Source organism: Crinia signifera, chromosome 1 (assembly GCF_055691185.1).
Source record: "Crinia signifera chromosome 1, ASM5569118v1, whole genome shotgun sequence".
Classification (NCBI taxonomy): domain Eukaryota; kingdom Metazoa; phylum Chordata; class Amphibia; order Anura; family Myobatrachidae; genus Crinia; species Crinia signifera.
The window spans coordinates 159,641,321-159,661,962 of NC_139217.1; the positions used below are offsets into that span (position 1 = coordinate 159,641,321).

The 20,642-nt window shown below is 43.2% G+C and overlaps 1 protein-coding gene across 8 annotated transcripts in view; it reads right to left on the reverse strand.

The window, feature by feature from the left end:
• Window positions 1-20,642, reverse strand: part of CSGALNACT1 (chondroitin sulfate N-acetylgalactosaminyltransferase 1) — a 352,935-nt gene that overhangs the window by 49,892 nt on the left and 282,401 nt on the right. For all 8 annotated transcript variants that reach the window (XM_083175360.1, XM_083175409.1, XM_083175374.1 and 5 more), the window contains one exon: window positions 167-383. In XM_083175360.1, the coding sequence (XP_083031486.1) occupies window positions 167-383 (217 nt within the window). The remainder of the gene's footprint in view (window positions 1-166; window positions 384-20,642) is intronic.

Consider the following 20,642-nt stretch of genomic DNA (forward strand, 5'->3'; position numbering starts at 1 on the left):
TCGCGTCGCACCCGATTTTTTAGTGCATTCAATGCCCGTGATGACCGCGATGGGCGCCGTGCTAGGTAAAGAGTTCCAAAGCCATTATACTATGGAATATTATAAATGAATGTTAATAGTAATGACACTATATAAATGAATGTTAATGGTAAAGTTTCAGTCTTACCTAAAATTCTGCATGAACTGCTGAAACTTGTCTGCTCTTCGTGCCAAAGGAACAATGATATTCACAAGAACATTAGCCGTGTTCATCTTCTCATTCTTTACTTTCACAATGGGTCCAAATGGTCGAAAGAGCACGACACGTTTAAATTCTTGACTTCTATCTCCTTTAAAAGACAGTTCATACAATGTTCCTTTATCACGTTCCGTTCTGTAAATGCCTGGAAATTAATAAAAGAAAAAACTAGTTTGTAAAAAAAAGTTTAATTTCAGAGATTAAGGGGAAAACCTTTATAAAAATTAAATATAGCAGTGTATAGTACAGTTTTTCAGTAGACACATGACATCTCACGCAACATACAAAGTCTAACCCTATACAGTGCAGTCTCAACTTAGTTTCCTCTTCCCTGTCTGGGGTGTCGCTGTCTGTTGCAGTGCTTCTAGCACAGTGTGGTCTGTATAGCAGCACTGATATGCAAACCAAACCTGTGCTAGAAACACCACAGCAGACAGCGACACCCCAGGCAGGTAAGAGGAACTGCATGGGTTTTCAAAGATGGCGTGTGATAGAGTGAACACTACAACTGACCAGTATAAAACTTGGAAAAGGGAGCAAAAAAAAGCCTGGACTAGGCAAGAATTCAATTAACCTAATAGCCGACACTACGGCACCTGCACAAAGGCATAAGAGAGAAAAAAAATCAGTGATATGTGCTGTTTTAATGCGGACGTGATCTACAAAACGTAGGAATCCGGTATAAGTGGTTTTGCAGGACAGTGGGTAAATTTTCTGGCATAATAAGGGCTTTACTTCAATTGCCTCCGAACCCCCCCCCCCCCCCAAAAAAAAACAGGTAAAAAAAAATTCACTAAAAAGCTCATTTTTTTGCAGTGAAATTTATTGCACCCAGTTGAATTCCCCTCATAGGGCAGTATTCAATGGGCGGTATTCAATGAGGCTGATTCGACAGGTTTTTATGGCGATTTTGTGCTGTAAGGCGAATTTCTGACTAAAACGGTGAATCACCCTATTCAATGACCAGATGGCGAATACATTTCAAGGTTTTTTTTCCCCATGATTCACCAAGTAGCAATCGCTATCTTTGTCATGGTAGAAGGTTTTGTCTGCACCACTCTTCTACAAGGAGGTCCATTTTGCTGCCACTGTGAGTTTTAAGGAAATCCCTGTGGGGATAAAAAAATAAAAAAAAAAGTAAACACTTTGGGCACAGTTTTATATTAAATACCCAGTCTTTCTAATTTAGGGTCAATAGTCCAATGGTAATAAATGAGCAGATAAAAAGATAACGGCAAAAGATATCTTCAAAAATGGCGGTATACAGAGCAGGCAACATCTAGGTCTGGGTTTATGCAAACTGCAGTTTCCAAAGTCTACTTTTAGACGTATGAGAAGTAATAGGTCTGGATCGATAGTTGCGACGTGTGAATCGCTGATTTTCAACAGACAACCATCTGTACACTGTGTGCTGCTTATAATCTAGATTCACCGTTTCTAACTTTTTCCTTTCAAAGGAAATTAATTCATTCTTATATCGGTCAACACTAGAATTCAATTTGTCAATCCATTTTTTCAGTTTTATCCTCAATTAGGACTGGGTGGACTGCTATTTTGACATCTTTCAGTTTCAGTCTGACCTGGTCCAGTTCCCTTCCGACCTCCTAAACTACTAGCAAAATTAAATCAAGCGAACATTTGTTGAGCACTACACACCATCGGGAACAGAATGTTGGATTAGTTCTCCCGATGGTGGGTGGGTTCGCGATCCGAAATCCCCTTGGGATTTTTTTGTTTCAGAAATAGTCGCGCTGGATTGCCAAGCTGGATACCATCAATCCTAGGGGACTGAACGAATGAAGTGCTTTCTATAAACCATAGGTCCATATATGTGTACAAATAAGTAGAATTTTTAGTATAATATGAAGAGATAATATTTACAGGAATCCTAAATAGAGAAAAGCTATCCATATCTTCTGGTTCATTTATCCACCTAGATAGATGTGACTTTTTATATTTTATATGTATGTATGTCTTTTGATAATTTTTGTTAAGTTTTTTGATTTTTTGTGTGTGGTGTAATTTGTGACACATGATGTTATTCGCACAGGGCAGCGTCTGTCATCCAGCCATTACGGACCATTCATACAGAACCAGTGATGTTAGGTAAAATAATGGCAGTGCGTTCTAGCAAGGCTGGAACGCAAATAAACAATACGTGTGAGTTACAGGGAGAGCGGATTTCCATGGTAACCCAAACCCCGGTCTAAAAGGAAGTACATCAGCGCTCTGGAGCACCCGATACGTAACTTCCGCCGGGGCATACAATAGGAATCACTATGGAGCGGAAGTAGTGACGCCATTATGCGTTCCACGGCGGTGGAACGCATCAGCGCAATTAATGCTGTTTTAACAGCTCAGTAAGACAAGAATTCTAAAAGTAAAGCGGATCCATATAGGAGTTAGCGGTGAGTGAAATGATGCCTTTGATTTATGATTTATTGATTGTAAAGCACCGTAGGAGTGTTAACAAGGTTCACACAGGTGATGTGGGTTGATAATCACTGAGGGTATAAGAATGGGGTTGTGATGGCTGGTATTCAGATGCTGTCTGATGCAGGAAGTGTATGCAGAGCCATGACTAAGGTCCTTCATAGGTCCAAAACGTTGGCAGTGGCATTGATGGAATAATAAATAATCTTTGAATTTGCAAATGTGGTGAGTGCTCTGGATTACTATTTCTTGGATTGTGTACCACGGAAGCTTTATCGGTGGGAGAGTGGAGCATCCCATGACACTGGACTGACGAACTGTGAGTGCAATATAACTGGTTTTGGATATATATATATATACAATCCTGGAACGGCACTCTCCGCGGGATGCTGCAGTGGGGGTATCTCCCTCCTAGGGAGTGGATATACAAAAATATATATATATGGAGTGTATAGAGAGCTCTAAAATTATCCACCACCTAGTATAGAGTGAATCCCAATGTACAACTGGTAATCATAAAAACAGAATATTTTTATAAAATGTTATGATCCACATCAGATCTTTTTCTCTTTTCAGAACACAAATACGTAACCCAGCGCTTTTCGTCTTGAAAAAGACTTCACCAGGGGTTCAGATGAATGAGAAATGAATCATAAATATGATGAAACATGGTTCCTTAAAACTGACTTTTTTCACAAGATCCCATGATCTATAATGAGGTGTGTGATGTTTCATAAACCAATTACTGGTAGAGTGCAACAATGTGTTCAGGACATATGTAAACATCGATTTTAAAAAGGTAGACACTCGGGACTCGATACCAAGGTGTGAACGAACGATCCCATGGAATTCAATAGGAAAGCTGGGGTGGGTAGCCTGATAGTGACCAATATCTGGTGGGAACTAGCGTGTAGGAGCTTCCAACAGCCAGAAAGCGATCTTGTGAAAAAAGTCAGTTTTAAGGATCCATGTTTCATTTCTCATTCGTCAGAACCCCTAATGAAGTATTTTTCAAGACGAAACTCGTTGGGTTAAGAATTTGTGTTCTGAAAAGAGAAAAAGATCTGATGTGGATCATGACATTTTATTAAAATATTCTGTTTTTATGATTACCAGTTGTACATTGTGATTCACTCTATACTAGCGGTGAAAACCTACTAGGTGGTGGATAATGTTAGAGCTCTCTATACACTCCATTTTTGTCCCTCATTTTGTCTCCCACTAACAGGGGGGATTTATAGATCAGCCGCTATACAGTATAGGGCGCACTTGGGGTCACTCTTTGATATATATATATATATATATATATATATATATCCTCAGCAACACCACCTGTCTTTAAACACAGGTACTTATTGATTCTATCTCGTATATTCAGCCTGAAAAGTATTCAGTATTTTCCTTTAAAAGGGAAAGGAGTGCCTCTGAAAATGCCAGCCATTGAAAAAAAATTATATTCTATTTAAACAGGTACATTCTCACCAGAGCACACAGAGAGTTAGCCAAGGACAAATAACAGGATACCTAGTTGCTGACTCACATATCTATATGAGTTTCCTATAATTGGCTCAATACAAGCACAGGGCAGGATATCCCAGAGCAATGGCTGAATAGGCATAGGAACAGATGTTTGCACAGAAAGAAAACATGACCTGAGAGGAGTGAAGGTGGCACAAGAGAAGTATGAATAGGTTTAATTATGTAAAGCATAGATGTATGCTATAAAGGGGTATATAAAACAAAAAGAGTGCACCTACAATATACATCAGTGAACCTCTGTGGTAACACATCCAGCATGGAATGGAAAATACTGTAGTGATAAAAAGACAAAATCCTGCGAAAAAATCTAATTTCCCCAGGATGTATCGATCTTTTCCCTTTGAGAAATAGGCCCAGTGCCTAATTAAAATTACGCTGATTAGGCTGCAGCCTAGGGCTGCCAGGACTTGGGGGCATGCCACCGACTTGGCAGCCTGGGAAATAAAATGAAAACAAAATTCATGCCATCTTGGTGGCAGCCAAACAGCCTAATTAAAAACATTTCCTATCCATAACCATGTGGTGTTATGGGAAAGTGTTCTAATGACAACCAGATGGCAGGGGATATGTAGCCATGTAACTTACTGTACTAATAAAATATTTATGTACGATCATTAACATTAGAGTGTACCTCACATTTCCCCATAGCCTAGGTCTACTTTACACCCCACAAACATCATTAGATCAGTAGATGCCAATATCGCACTTCAGCTGAATCACCTTTGTTACCTGCACATGTAACATAGGAATGGTGACTTTCTTCTTCTAGCTCAAAGTGTTCCTTCATTTTATTTCTTCTTAATTGTCTTTTGCAGACACTCAAGACCGAGGACCGAGAACAGAGAGTCATTGTGATGACACACTGAGCGGCTTTTCCCTCTGCCCGGTGCCAACAGCGGGGGGAGGACAGCTTTGCATAGCACAGAGCTCAAAGCTGCTCTTCTGCTGGTATAACCAGCAGATGAGCGGCTTTCCCGGCGATGATGCAGGAGCGCTCACCATCGGGGCATACACACTCGGCGGCTTTGAGCTGAGATCCGCTCAAACAGGCTGTTTTGAGCGACTTTCAGCTCAAAGTCGCCCAGTGTGTATGGGCCTTTAGAGGACTAGTGGCAGTAAATTTGGTTGTGGATTGAGAAATCGGTGTATTAGAGGGGTCCATTATAGTGAACTATTAATCTCCTTAATGGCCATATAACAAATAAAGGAAGGGAAAAACACGTTGCTGTTCTACATACTCTCCAGCAGTCAACAGCTTATATTGAAGTTTCACACACAGATGTGCCCACATACATCTAGCCTCCTTTTGAGCTACTGTAAACAGCCCATCTAGCCATGAAATGCCTTGATGTTATTTGGTAGTACCAAGCTTCTTTTCATGCAACATTTTCCATTTAATGGTGTCTTATCCAAGATGCAGAGTCGCTTATGCTCATTAAAATCATAGGTGGCATGCATTTATTATGTGTGTGACCATGGCTGTTTCTGCATATATTGTTTTTCTGCATTTTGTATGCAGTTATAGTTATGCTGTGTATCATTTTAATCAACAAGGTCTGCTTGTGCGTCTTATAGCAATCCATGATGAATTCTAGGCAAAGAAAGATGCCCGGCACTAACGCAACTGCACGGGACCTGTCTGCTCACTCACGCCACACTTTTCCTGCTGTGTGGTGTATTGAGACAAGGGGGAAAAGTAATAGGATGAGAGATTCAGAAATTGAGAGATTTGGTAAGAAATCTTCAGGTTTTTTAAAGCAGCACGATTTTTTTTCCACATAACACAGCGCATAGTGACCCATAGTCGCACATAGTGACCGATATTCACATTACACAGTGCGGAGTGCCCAAAGTCAGGGGAGTGGCCTAATCACAGCACCCCCCGTGACCACGCCCCCTTTTGAAACCTCATGCTAAAGGAGCCTAGGCCAGCTCAGGTACAGCTAGCCGGCTGGGGGAGGAATAATATATACATTGCTGACATGTACCAGCAATATATATATATTATTACTGGCTAATATATATAAATGTTCATTGGTGGGTAGTGGTGCCAGCAATGTATATATTATTACTGGTTATTATATATATATAAATATTCATTGGTGGGTAGTGGTGCCATTAATATATACATTGCTGGCATGTGCCAGCAATGTATATATTATTACTGGCCAATATATATATATTCATTGGTGGGTAGTGGTGCCAGTAATATATACATTGCTGGCTAATAACATTGGTGGCTAAAAACATTGGTGGCCAGTGTACAGTATGCTCCATGTGGAGCAAGTCGGAGGGAGCAGGGCGGATGGAAGCCGGGAGGGGCGGGGCGTCAGCTGACTCTGTGGCCGGGCGGGAACAGCTGCAGGAGTACTATGGAGCCGGGCACAGCAGTGCAGACGAGCAGGGCGGTCCTTTAGCGGCAGTGAGTATGATCTGTAGCCGGCGGGGGAGCAGGAAGAGGGAGCAGGGTGGTCAGACAGGCTGAAAGTGTATCATCTTTCATCCCGTGCTGTGTACACACCTGGTGATGATGGCTGAAAAGCCAGCTATCATTGCTAGATGTGCTGGTAAAACCAGCCGCGGCCCACTTCGCTGGCGATGATGCGGGAGTGTGCATCATCGCTAGTCGCCAGTGCATACACACTAGGCGACTTTCAGGTGAAAATTGCCCAAAACGGCCTTAGGTGTGCCTTGAGGACAGAGGTTAGAAATGCCTGCATTATGCAATGTGCAGAAAGCCTTGTGCAAATGAGCATCAGTGATCAGTACTGCAGTTAAGCACAGTTCGCTCAGCACACTGCTAACTCCATTCTAGACCCCCTCCAATCCGGGTTCCGCCCTTTACATTTCACTAAAACTGCCCTGACCAAAGTCACTAACGATCTACTATCGGCTAAATCCAAAGGCCTCTTCTCTATCCTCATCCAGCTTGATATGTCGGCTGCCTTTGACACTGTTGACCACCCTCTCCTGCTCAACACCATCCGCTCCTTTGGCATCACTGGCACAGTCCGCTCCTGGTTCACCTCATACCTCTCTGACTGCTCCTTCTCTATCTCCACTCCGAGCTTCTCCTCTCCTACTACCCCGCAGCCAGTCGGTGTTCCCCAAGAGTCAGTCCTTGGCCCTCTCCTCTTCTCCCTCTACACCACCTCTCTGGGCACCCTCATCAGCTCCTATAGATTCCATTACTACCTTTATGCTGATGATACCCTAATCTATCTCTCCTCCCCCGACCTATCCCCATCACTCCTGTCCAAGGTCTCCGAATGCCTCACGGCCATCTCAGCCTGGATGACCCAACGCTTCCTGAAACTAAACATGGCTAAAACTGAAAAATAGGAAAATGGTACAGCGCTGTGTTCAATATTAAATTCAAGTTTTATTAAAATATTTTCACAACATTAGTTAAATCAATGTGGCCAACATTGGGACAGACAAGACTTACAAACATGAAAATGGATTCTCCCCTCAAAAAAATATATAAAGGATCCTTTGAACTCAGTCAATGGTTAGCAGCATGCAATTTTTAAATGGGGGTTAGTAGTGTTTAAAAGTTAGTAATTTTAGCCTCTTGGTTAGTAGCCGGTACTTGTTTATGAAAGTGCACAATCATTCAAGTAAATACTTAAGTTTGTATCCGGATGGGCAAAACGGGGTCCAGTCTGCAGTCTCCAACCAAACCTCTCCGACCGCTGGATGTTTGATGCGGTTCTAGCTGGGATGGTATGGAGGTAGACATACCTCCTGAGGAAGCCGCTGATAGTCCAAGGCGGAGAAACGCGTAAAGGATAAGGATTGGGGAGAGAAGCTGCCGCCCCACAAAGCCACCATACCATCCCAGCTAGAACCGCATCAAACATCCAGCGGTCGGAGAGGTTTGGTTGGAGACTGCAGACTGGACCCCGTTTTGCCCATCCGGATACAAACTTAAGTATTTACTTGAATGATTGTGCACTTTCATAAACAAGTACCGGCTACTAACCAAGAGGCTAAAATTACTAACTTTTAAACACTACTAACCCCCATTTAAAAATTGCATGCTGCTAACCATTGACTGAGTTCAAAGGATCCTTTATATATTTTTTTGAGAGGAGAATCCATTTTCATGTTTGTAAGTCTTGTCTGTCCCAATGTTGGCCACATTGATTTAACTAATGTTGTGAAAATATTTTAATAAAACTTGAATTTAATATTGAACACAGCGCTGTACCATTTTCCTATTTTTCTCTTGTACTATCTCTTTAAGGGGTTTGGTAATCCCCCTTAGGTACGAGCTGCAGTGTTGAATATCAGCTAATGTTGTGAAAATATTTTAATAAAACTTGAATTTAATATTGAACACAGCGCCGTACCATTTTCCTATTTTTCTCTTGTACTATCGGTACTTATGTAATATCTGGGCTCCCGTTTTTCTTATGAGACCGCATCCCCTAACGGGGCTCGCTGCGCTCGCCACGCTTCGGGCATGGTGGCTCGCTGCGCTCGCCACACTATATAAAATTAACTCCATGCGTAGTTGGATAGTAGGAGTATGAAAAAATGGGGTGCATTTAACATGGGAGTCCAGATAATACATAAGTACCGTACTATCTCTTTAAGGGGTTTGGTAATCCCCCTTAGGTACGAGCTGCAGTGTTGAATATCAATCAGCGCTAAATATCACTTTTCCCCTGTTTTTCTTGCATGGCTAAAACTGAACTTCTAATCTTCCATCCCCCGAACATCCCCTCTTCTATCTCCATCAGCATTGGTGAAACAGAGATCACCTCCACTTACCAAACGCGCTGCCTCGGTGTCATCATTGACTCCTCCCTCTCTTTCACCCCCCAAATTCGTTCTTTCTCACAGTCTTGCTGCTTTCACCTACGCAACATCTCGCGCATCAGACCATTCCTCTCCACTGACGCGACCAAAATTCTCATTCACTCACTTGACATCTCCGCCTTGACTACTGCAACATCCTTCTCTCTGGGCTACCTCTCACCCGCGTCGCACCTCTCCAATCCATTCTTAATGCCGCTGCTAGGCTCATCTTCCTCTCCTGCCGCTCTACCTCCGCCTCCCCCCTCTGTCTATCTCTTCACTGGCTCCCCATTCCTTTCCGAGTTCTCTTTAAACGCCTTACCACCACCTACAAGGCCCTCTCCTCCTCCACCGCTCCTTACCTCTCTTTACTGATCTCTATCCACACTCCCTCGCATCCTCTTCGCTCCGCCGCTGACCTCTCACCTAATCACCTCCTCCCACTTCCGTGTCCAAGATTACTCTTGCACTGCCCCCCTGCACTGGAACAACCTCCTTCAAGCGCTCCCTGAAAACCCACTTTTTTTCGACTAGCCTATCCCTCCTCCTAACCTCGTTTGATCCTCCTATCCTGCCTCCGTTCCCACTTATCCTATTGTTTTTTGTTCGTCCACCCACCTCCTTTTAGTATGTTAACTCTTATGAGTAGGGCCATCCTTCCTCATGTACTCACCCTACCTCTTTACCTCACCTGTGCTCCTGTCCTACTCTTCCCTTCCTCTACTTCACCTTCAGTCTCCTCGACACCTACTTCAGAACTGATGCTGATTTTAGTTCTACCAGCTATACCCCTATTTATGCTGTATTTTATCAACACACCCTGTACGTTACGTTGCAATTAGTTTTTTTGTTTGCTATGTACGGCGCTACAGACACTTTGTGGCGTCTTATAAATAAAGCTGCTGCCGCTACCGCTACCACTACCACTACTACTACTACTACTACACAGCAATGCACCAGCACTGTGTGCAGAGCGATCTGTCACAGCTAGTGTTCTCTGGAGAGAACACTGGCGATCACTAGATATATACTGCGGTATATATCTAGTCTAGTCAGACGAAAGCAGTGCGTATGACCGCACATTGCTGTCATTGGAGCCCATACACATGGGGCAGTATTCAATGAGCTTATTCACGGCGTGCAGCGATTCGCTGCACTGTCGCTGTGTTCCGGAGCCTCGCTGTCCCCCTGCTATCCCCCTATTCAACGTCGCAGGGGCTCGCTGCCCCTGAGGACGGCGGCAGGCAGGGAGATGGAAGTCTCCCTGCCTGCCCCAGAACCTATGTGGGGGGGAGGTGGGCTCCCCGGGAGCCAGGCAGCACAGGCTGCCCCCCAGGTGAGCCAGCAGAGGACGGGGTATTCACTGCACCCGATCGTGCATATGTAATGATCGGGTGCAGTGAATATATGAATATCTAATGAGCGTCTCTCGGCCCCCTGCTGGCTGCTGTGTGTAAAAAATTTATATAATTTTTTAAAATTAAATATATATTCATGTGCTATAAGCACATGAATAAAAATAGCATGCCCCTTCTCAGAATAAAATTCCTGATTTTTTGACACCAAATGTAAAACAACAACTTTATTTAAAAAGTTCACTTTTCACTTCTCCATGAAAAGATGGCAATTTGCTACACGGCGACACACGGTGAAAATCACTTAGAAAGATGGCGAAAAGTGCACGTCGAATAGGGCGATTCACTTTCTGACCCAAAAAATCACCTTCCAACGCGAAAATAGCACAAATTCGCCGTGAAACAGGGCAAATTATCCTCATTGAACACTGCCCATGAAGCTATCCTTGCTTCATTTCTAAATGATCTAGTTAGATCCATTCTAAACGGGGCTTTAATCCCCCCATGTGTGTGCCTTATTAGAATTTGTGTAAAATATAGGATCTATGGCGTAAATCCAAAAGGGTGTATTTCAATGCAGATTTTTCCTTGCAGCCACAGGGGATGAGAGGAAAAGTGTACCTTCAGGGCTTAACATTTGGGGGAAACAAACTCTGATTAAATAGGTCTAAAGGCCCCCATACACTATGCGATTTTGAGCCGATTTCACCCGATTTCGGCACTTTGGGCCGATAAATCGGGTGAAATTGGCCCAAAATCGGTAGTTTGTGACATCTGATCCAATCTGATGCGCGTTCCCGCGCGCATCGGATCGGATCAGGGCGTCGGACCTGCTGAACATAAGATGTATCGGATCTGACCCATCATGGGCACATCGTGGGTACTTTTTAGCACCCACGATGTTTCAGATCCGATAGATCTATGGGTACCTTGAGGACCGGTTCGGGGGAGCTGTAGACGGGGACCGCAGATGCAGAGTAAAGACCGGGGGCGCGGCGGGAGAATAGGAAGAAATCCTACTCAAAAGACCGGGCAGCCGCGGCGCTGATTGGCTGAGCTCTCAGCCAATCAGCGGCCGCCCGGTCTTTTGAATAGGATTTCTTCCTATTCTCCCGCCGCGCCTCCGGTCTCTGTTCTCCATCTGTGGTCCCCATCTGCCGCTACATCTCCTGACGCTCCCCCGGACCACTCCCCGCTTCCAGCCTGCTCCTGCCGCTTCCCCTGACTGGTCCCCGCTGCCGAAGGAGTCGGGTAGGGGAACTGTAAATGCTTCGGGCAGGTGGAGGGAGCTGGGGGCGGGGGACATTTGTGGAGTCAGCGGACGCTGCGGGCCGGGGGACACAGAGGCGGCAGTAACATAGAGGCAGGCAGGGGGGAGCCGGGAGCTGTCAGCGCTGGAATAAAAAAAAACATACATTGAATGGGCAGCCTGTGATTGGCTGAGCGCTCTCTCAGCCAGTCAGCAATTGGCTGAGAGAGCACTCAGCCAATCACAGGCTTCCCATTCATTGTATGGGCTTTTTTTTTTCCAGCATTGACAGCTCCCGCCTCCCCCTGCCCGGCTCTCCGTCGCTGTCACTGTCCCCCGCAGCGTCCCCTGCACGCTGCCTCTGCCCTTCCAGCAGCGCGCCGCAATCCACCGTTTTAAATAGGATTTACTCTCGCCGTTCGCCGCTACACCAGACCTTGCGGCGAGCGGGAGAATAGAAAAAATCCTATTCAAAACCTGTGCGGCCGCTGATTGGCTGAGAGCTCAGCCAATCAGCGGCCGCCCAGATTTTGAATAGGATTTTTTTTTACTATGCTCCCGGCCTCCCGCCGCAACCCGCTGCTGACTCTCCGGTCCCCGCGGCGCCCCCTGCCACGGACCCTCTCCCCCCCCCCTGCTACTCCCCGGGTTTACATGTGATAAATCGCATCCGATTTATCACATGTAAAAAATGGCACATCAAGTGCCAAATCTTATCAAGCTCCCCTGGGAGCTGCCGGGGGAAGCTCAGGGGAAATCGGGGCTGACTTGTCTTTACGACAAGTCGCCCAAGTGTATGGGGGCCTTTAGTCGCCAATTCACAATTGTGTCATTCATAGAGGCTAACTGGATATGCCCCACTGTATAACACCCCTACCCTTATTGCAAAGGTCTGAACTGGATAAGATATAACCCAGTAAAACATAACTGCTATAAGCCAACAGAGACAGACAGGCTGAATCTGGGATGGATGTTGTAGGAAAAGATAACATTCTCCTGCATTGTGTTAAGAACATTACTGTATTTTAATAAGTGTTTTATTTAAAAAAAACAAAAAAAAAAAACAGTGATTTTGCTAACAGATAAAAAAAGAAAAAAGAAAGTATTGAAATTAAGAAAGCAGTTTAAATGACATAAATTTAAACAAAAATATGTGTGTAGTATCACTTATATTTTTTTCTACTCAAAGGTTTTAATGGACAATTTTCACTTTGCCCTACTTGTGATCTCACCTGTGTATACTTTTAATGTACAGTGTGTTATATTAGAATAAGTGATTACGGATGGTGAGCTAATCATTTAAAAAGACGTCCAATAGCTATGTAGATGCTGTTGGATATACCTATCCATTTATTATTAAATACTGTAATAACCAGGTTTTACAGGTTTTTCAGAAAGGTTTTACTTAGCAAATAAATGTAGAGAGTAGAGCAGTTTCTATCTCTAGAGAGACAGCTCTTCGGTTCATAACATAACTCCATTGTGCACCTCTGTCACTGAATAATTCAGTGGATCTGTTTCATGGACATTGTATGCCCATGCATACTCCTTGTGCAACTCAAATTTCATTATAGTTAAACAGTAGCAACTGCTGGTTAACAGTGCTATACTTTTCTATCTAAATCTAAAGTATAGTCTGCAATAGCTGCCAGTTTCCCCATCTGTAACATTCACTGTATTCTTATCTAATTACAAACTGTTCATTAACCAGTAATCTGTTCAATCATTTTGGATTACCTCAAAACCTAGAAACAAGCGTTAATTAAAACACTGAATTTCCTTGTATACTGTAATGGGGCCTACACACGGGGAGATGCCCCTACACATGAAGTGATGTAGTCTATTGAGATTGCTTAGAAAATGCCCAAAAAATAGCTACGTGTGTAGACTCGACAAGTGTAACTAGACCTTGATAAGCATATCTGTGACTCGATGTGCCAGAAAGTAGCAAATTGGAAACAACTGCTTCCTTCTCTTTTTTTTTTTTTTGGATAGTAGTTTACCCCAGCACACCAAAAAATATCAGTAATATATTATATATCAATTAATATATAATATTAATTAATATCAATTAATATATAATTAAAATCATATGGCCAGATAGTCATCCCATATACAGTGTGAATATTCAAGGCTGCACTCCAACAGACTTTCAATAGGTAAAATAAAGCAGTCCTTTATTTAGGTCCTATGCCGTTACGGGCACATACCCCTCTTCAGGGACACAAGGTACAAAATAAAACATACAAACATAAATACCCACTACCGACCATAATCTCCTCCCACACCAGTGGGAACCCATTAGTTAATTACTCACATCACCAACCGGCGTCTGGCATCCCGGAGTTTGTAAAAGCTCACCAGCTGCGTGATGTGAATACGTACATGCATACAGACTTGCTTTTTGCTATAATGAATCTGACACATGACTCTGTGGCCACAATATAAACATAATTCGCATTTGCATGGCATATCATTAGCCTCAGATACTTTGGAGTTGTTCTCGATAAAGACCTCTCCAAGCTGTTTACTAACAATTTTAGGCCATTAAGGCCCCAATTCACCTGAATGAGATTTTACCCAAGTGTACAATTTTGTCGGGTTGTATGACAGATTGCTTGCAGATTGTGTGCACACACCATTCGACTCGTGTGTGTGCATGTGAGTCGAATGGTTGTCCCTCTGATCAGACGTGCTGCATGTCTGATCAGTCATGATCGGGACCAGATTGCATGTGCTTTTAAGCCCATGCAATCTCTCGTTTGACAGGTCCACTGAATTCCCCCGCCACTGCCTTCGGTCGCACTCCTCCGCCTTTGTGGAGATAGATGTTAGTGATCATATATTACCTCTATCATCTGTCTACTCTGAGACCCCTTGACAATGAGCATTCACCCCTTGACAAGGTCCATTACCTCTTGACAACAAGCATTCACCCTGGGCAACGACTATTAACCCCTTGGCACGGATAATTTACCCCTTGAAAATGTCCATTAAAACCTTGATAACAAGCATTCACCCTTGGCAACTCCCATTAACCCCTTGGCCCGGAGAATTCACCACTAGACAATGACCATTAACCCCTTGACAACAAGCATTAACCCCTTGAAAATTAGCATTCAACCTTAGCAACAACCCTTAACCCCATGGCAAAGAGCATAAACCCCTGACAATGACTACTTACCCCTTGGTTGTATGCAGCAGCTGGATCGTATGATGGATTGTGTGCACATTGTGAGTACATTGTGTGTCCAAAAACCACAGATTCTGCCAGGGAGTTGATGGGGAAATCTGGACTGAAATCATGATTGATTGTGAGCAGGTCTTTGTGATGAATGTCCAATTTAACCCCACCCGAGGAATTAGACAAATACGACTTGGTACTTATGTAGTATCTGGGCTGCCGATTTTTTGATTGTATGCCTTAAGTTAAGGCATACAATCAGATGCGATGCGATGCGATATCGCATCGCATCGCATCGCATCGCATCCGATATCGGATGCGATGACCCGATTTTTCCATAGGAATCAATGTTAAAATGATTCCTATGGAAAAATGGGTCCTTTTCATACCCCTACTATCCAAGTGGGCATGGAGTTGGATATAAACCTGTGGCGAGCGTAGCGAGCCACCGAGCCCGAAGCGTGGCGAGCGAAGCGAGCCCCGCGAGGGGACGGTATTCGTCCCCTCGCGGGGCTCGCTTCGCTCGCCACGCTTCGGGCTCGGTGGCTCGCTACGCTCGCCACAGGTTTATATCCAACTCCATGCCCACTTGGATAGTAGGGGTATGAAAAGGACCCATTTTTCCCATTGAATTCCATGTTAAAATGGACTCAGTCCATTTTAACATTGATTCCTATGGAAAAATCGGGTCATCGCATCGCATCGCATCGCATCGAATCGCATGGTCGCATGCGATGCGATGCGATCTCCCGATCCGACCCGATTTAGAAATCGGCAGCCCAGATACTACATAAGTACCTACGACTTTATCTTGGTTTGGAAGGGTTAGTGTTGAAAATGAAAATTAGGATCAGCTACTTACTATAGAGACCTTGCCCATATATGTCCCCAAGAAGTAGTTTTGTGAGTTACATGACATAGTGAGGTACTTTGTTTGGGGTGGCCAAAGACCGAGTTTCAAACACGCCATATTGGTTAGACGTAAGTATATGGGGAACTTCAACTTCCGCAATTCCCCACTTACTACAATACAGTCATACTTGGTCAAATAATAGACTGGACGAGATGCCAGGCAATGGGTTCAGATAGAAACACTCAATCTTTACAGCTCTATTACTGTACCCGTGGAAAGTGCCAGTTTTATCTCACCCCACAATAGGCTCTATGTTAGCCAGACAGAATAAATTGAAAATATCCACAGATTTCTTCTCTTTTCCACTGACCCCACTATTCGACAACCCTGAAATTCCCTTCAGTACTTCTAGCACTGTATTAGTCACTGGAAAGCCCAGGGGAGTCTCCCAGGTTGGCCAGCTGGTGGAGTCTGGAAGGGTGTTGCATATTGGATCCCTTTAGACCAAATATGGTTTGCCAGCCATAGAGATTTGGTGGCATCCTCTGCTTGACCATTTTTGAGAGTGGCCTGTAGAAGACAATTGAACATTTTTTAAAATATGTGCCTCGCCACCAAATGCCCATCTTATTTCCTCTCCTCATGTTTTCCTTTACACTGTGTATTTTTGTGTGTTTTTCATTTTCTGTGGGTGCAAATGTGTTTTGTTATTTACTTCCGGTGTGCCGCCCAAAAACTTTAAACATCTAACAGTCATGAAGACTTGCAAGATCTTCCTTGCAAGATGCTCATCGTCTGCTGATCCGCTCTGCCAGCCACTCCATTGGTTACCTGTATCTTACTGTATTTAATATAAAACACTTCTACTAGCATATAAAGCTATTAACCATACTGCACCAGCATATATCTCTCTACTTATCACAAAATATCTCCCATCTCGATCACTTCGCTCTGCACAAGATCTGCATGGGTCACTAGCTCCCATTCACTATTACAGGACTTTCATCGGGCTGCTCCCACCCTATGGAATGCCCTTCCACCTACATAAAACTCTCCACTAGCCTCCAAACTTTCAAGGGTTCCCTGAAAACTCACCTCTTCAGGCAAGCCTATCATATTTACGTTCTACACGCATAACCCTCTGAGGCACTTATGTATTATATAGCTTCCCTTCTGGAATTGTAACTTGGTGGGACTGCTATGCTATTACTGGTGCCTGTCCTTGTGTTTCCCTCCTATATCCCTATAGATTGTAAGCTTGCAGCAGGGCCATCCTACCTCCAAGTCTGTCTGTTGTTACCCAGTTTGTTTTATCACTGTCTACTATTGTAAAGCGCTACGGAATCTGCAGCGCTATATAAGAAACTGTAAATAAATAAATAATAAGATTTAATGTGCTGTAAAAACTTGTATGATTAGTACACCATGCTTACATCTAGTCTGGAAAGTGCGTACATTTGTCTCCAATGTGCCTCCATAAACTAAAGTGTATCTAAAATGATGTCCATACAAGTCACAAAGAGAAAATGATGTATATTAACATTAACTTTGGGACTTATTTTTAAGCAGCAGCATATAAGACTATTTTTGGTTATAGAAGTTTCTGTCATAATACATGTGCAACTATAAATGCGCAAACATGTCTACAAGTTTAGCCCTACTTCAGTCTCCAGGCTACAATTAACAAAGTTACAATACTGACCTTTATAGCAGGTGTGTAGCCTTGTAATAAACAAGGGTTATTGAAGAAAAAAACAAAAAACTAATTGAAATTATGCTTTCTATGGAGTCTACTATAAATATCTACATTCATTATCTCTGACCTTTGCTGAAAACCTTCTTCAGTAAATAAATGAAGTAAGCTCAAGAAATGGGGCTACTCCCTTATAGTGTCAAAGTAGTGCACAAAATGTTCACCATCAAAAATTGGCACTTTTTACAAGGGCCCACATTTTTGTAGCTTTTAATTGAAATGAATACATTTCCGATATGCAAACAGAGGTTGAAAAAACATATGTTTTTTCAACACCGTAATCTTTGAGTATAATACCCCTTTAAATACATAAGTATGAGGTCAAATAAACTCCAAAATTGTAGGGGTGTGGTATTGGTCTTACTTAATTCTTGCAGTATGTCTGCCATCTATTTACAGGGATGATAATTAGAGATATAAAAAATGCAAATTTGTCTGACATCTGATTTACCACAAACAGCTACAGCTTGGCAGTAACTGCATGTAAACATTATTCATGGTTTGAGTAGCAAGACTGTCTTTCTCACTGCCAGTGTGACTCCATACTCATTTATCCTTGCCAAGAGTTAAAGCAAAAGCAGGCTTAGCCTTTCTAGAGCTCAGCAAAGTGTATAGAATCCTGTATATTTACATGGAAAAGCATCAAATGAATCTGCAGCCTTATTTACTAAACACAATATATCCATCATATATCCATAAGTGTCAGTTAACTTATTTCCAGCTTCATTACAACGCTACATTATTATTGTATTAAAGAAAAAACAAAGGGTCATTTAAAAGAGCTGATAAGGTGCAACAAATGTATAAATGTGCTATTACAGATGCCATTACAGATCAGAGCAGTAGATAACCTACCCCCACAGACAGCCATGTTAAAACCCAGTGGCCTTTCCTTTTATGGCAGCTGGCAACACCCCCTTCTGTAGACTGGCTAAACCCTTAATTATAGTCTCCTTTTAGTGCATCCCCCGGTGGGCCCTTCGTGTCCCAGTCTGACACTGTGCATGTGTTATCAATGTTGGCAAGTGTATTGTTACATTAATTCTACAAATTTACAGAGGTGTGTTTTACTTTTCCTCTCATTTTTCCCCTTTATTTTTTTAAATCCCCATAAGGAAGACTATACCCTTAAAACATACAGCATAATGGTCAATACTGTATGTGTTTTTCTTGTTTTCAGCATGAGGCATGTGAGAGGCAATCTGCATGATGATGCCCACCCAGCACTGTGCCCATGCATACATTCTACATGTCTAAATGCAAGGAGGTATAAGCACAAAATTAGTCTCACTACAGTATATAGTTAAATGTATATGAAGATGTGATGCATGCACAGGAGTGAACTTTTTTTGTGTGGCAAAAGAAGCAGTGATTTTATTTATACTATGGGGCAGATGTATTAAGCCTTAACAAGAGATAAATCCAAGGGTGATAAGGAGAGATAAACATCCAGCCAATCAGCTTCTTACTGACTATTTTCAAACACAGGCTGTAACATGACAGTAACTAGGTGATTGGCTGGACGTTTATCTCTCTTTATCACCCTTGCATTTATCTCTTGTTAAGGATTAATACACCTGCCCCTATAGGAGCTACCTACCTAGCTTTGAGCTATTAAGCCCGCTAAGTAAAAGTAAAAGTCTGCTACCTTCTGTGCTTTTGCATGTGTGAGAAAGAGATGTACTGTAGTTTCGCTATCTGCCAGCAGATGGCAGTGTTTTGCAGACTCATGGACACTAGACATATATAGATAGATGATATTCAGGCACATGAAACAAAGTCACCGATAACCAGCCCCAGAGCCACAATAACGCATGGGCCCAGATACTTAATCCTGTTACAAAACAGGACATTTTTGGCCCGACCATTAGTCAAAAACTGAGCCCATTTTTTATTGTAGGAGAAACTAGCGCACCTACATGGATACCCCCAAAGTGCTTTATATTTGCTTTAACGGCACAAAATACCAATCAAGCTTAACAAGAGACATTAGTGAAATACTTAAATTAGCAGGCAAGTCTTAAGGGGCATATACATGGGGCAATTTAAGACCCATTTCTAAGCGATCTGATGAGATCGCTTAGAAATGGAGCAAGTACCGCTTCATTTGTATGTCCTGCAGCAATGGCATTGCGAGGTCCTGCGCATTGCTGTCACCTGCAGGGAATGACAGTGCTTACACTGTCTTCCCTGCTAGATCGTGGGGGTTTCGCTTATAATAATAGGCAAAACCCCACTCAGCACGAGTGCTCAGCACACACCATCATGGGGTGCATCGCCAGTACCGACCGTCACTTAGCACGGAGACAGCAGTCGCCCCCTGTGTATGGGGTTTAAGTCAATGGGATAAAGCAGATAACGCACCCGTTACCTCCTTCCACTTTATCTCTTTGCCAGGATTAATACATCTGCCCCCATAAAAGATTATAGAGTGGAGGCTTTTTCAACTGTGTGGGGAAGCAAGTTCCATAGAGTCAGATCCACAAACCTGAAAACTTGAATCTCAGCTGTATTCATGGAGTTTCTGGTTACTACTAATAGTCCTTAATCTACAGATTGCAGTAACTGAGAGGGGCAAGGAGGAACCAGAATCTGTTCAGGTACCTTGGGCCCTTACAATGTAGACTTTTAAACGGAGTAAGCAGGATGGTTAATAGCCTAGCAGCTGCATTTTGTATCATCTGCATATATTGAACATTTCAGCAATTTAATGCTTTCATCAGGAACAAACTATGAAAGGTGAGCTGTTTAAATACCCAACATATCATTTGCATAATTACATTTTAAATATTTAAATGTTCTATTTGTATTGTCATTGCAGTCATTTAACTTTTGTGTTATAACTTGAAATGAAGGAAAAATATTATATTAAATATTACCCATTTAGAATAGATACGCAATTAAGGGACAATCATTCCTATAGGCAGGGCCGGCGCCACCACTAGGCAGCTCTAGGCATTTGCCTAGGTCGCCGGCACCTGGAGGGCTGCAGTTCGCCCCTCACCCCCAGCAAGGAGGGTTAGGGCACTGTTCATATAGCTGTCGGCATCCATGCAGGTGCTGGAGCGGGCAGGGGTGTCATCCGTGCCGCGGGGGTACCTGCGGCGCTGTCACTGGGTATAAAGCTGCTGGCGGCGGGGTCGGGTCCCTGCAGTGAATAGAGAATAACAAGCGCTATGCACGCCGGCGGCGCAGGAAGTGCTTCTGGGTTTGAAAATACTTGCCGCACGCT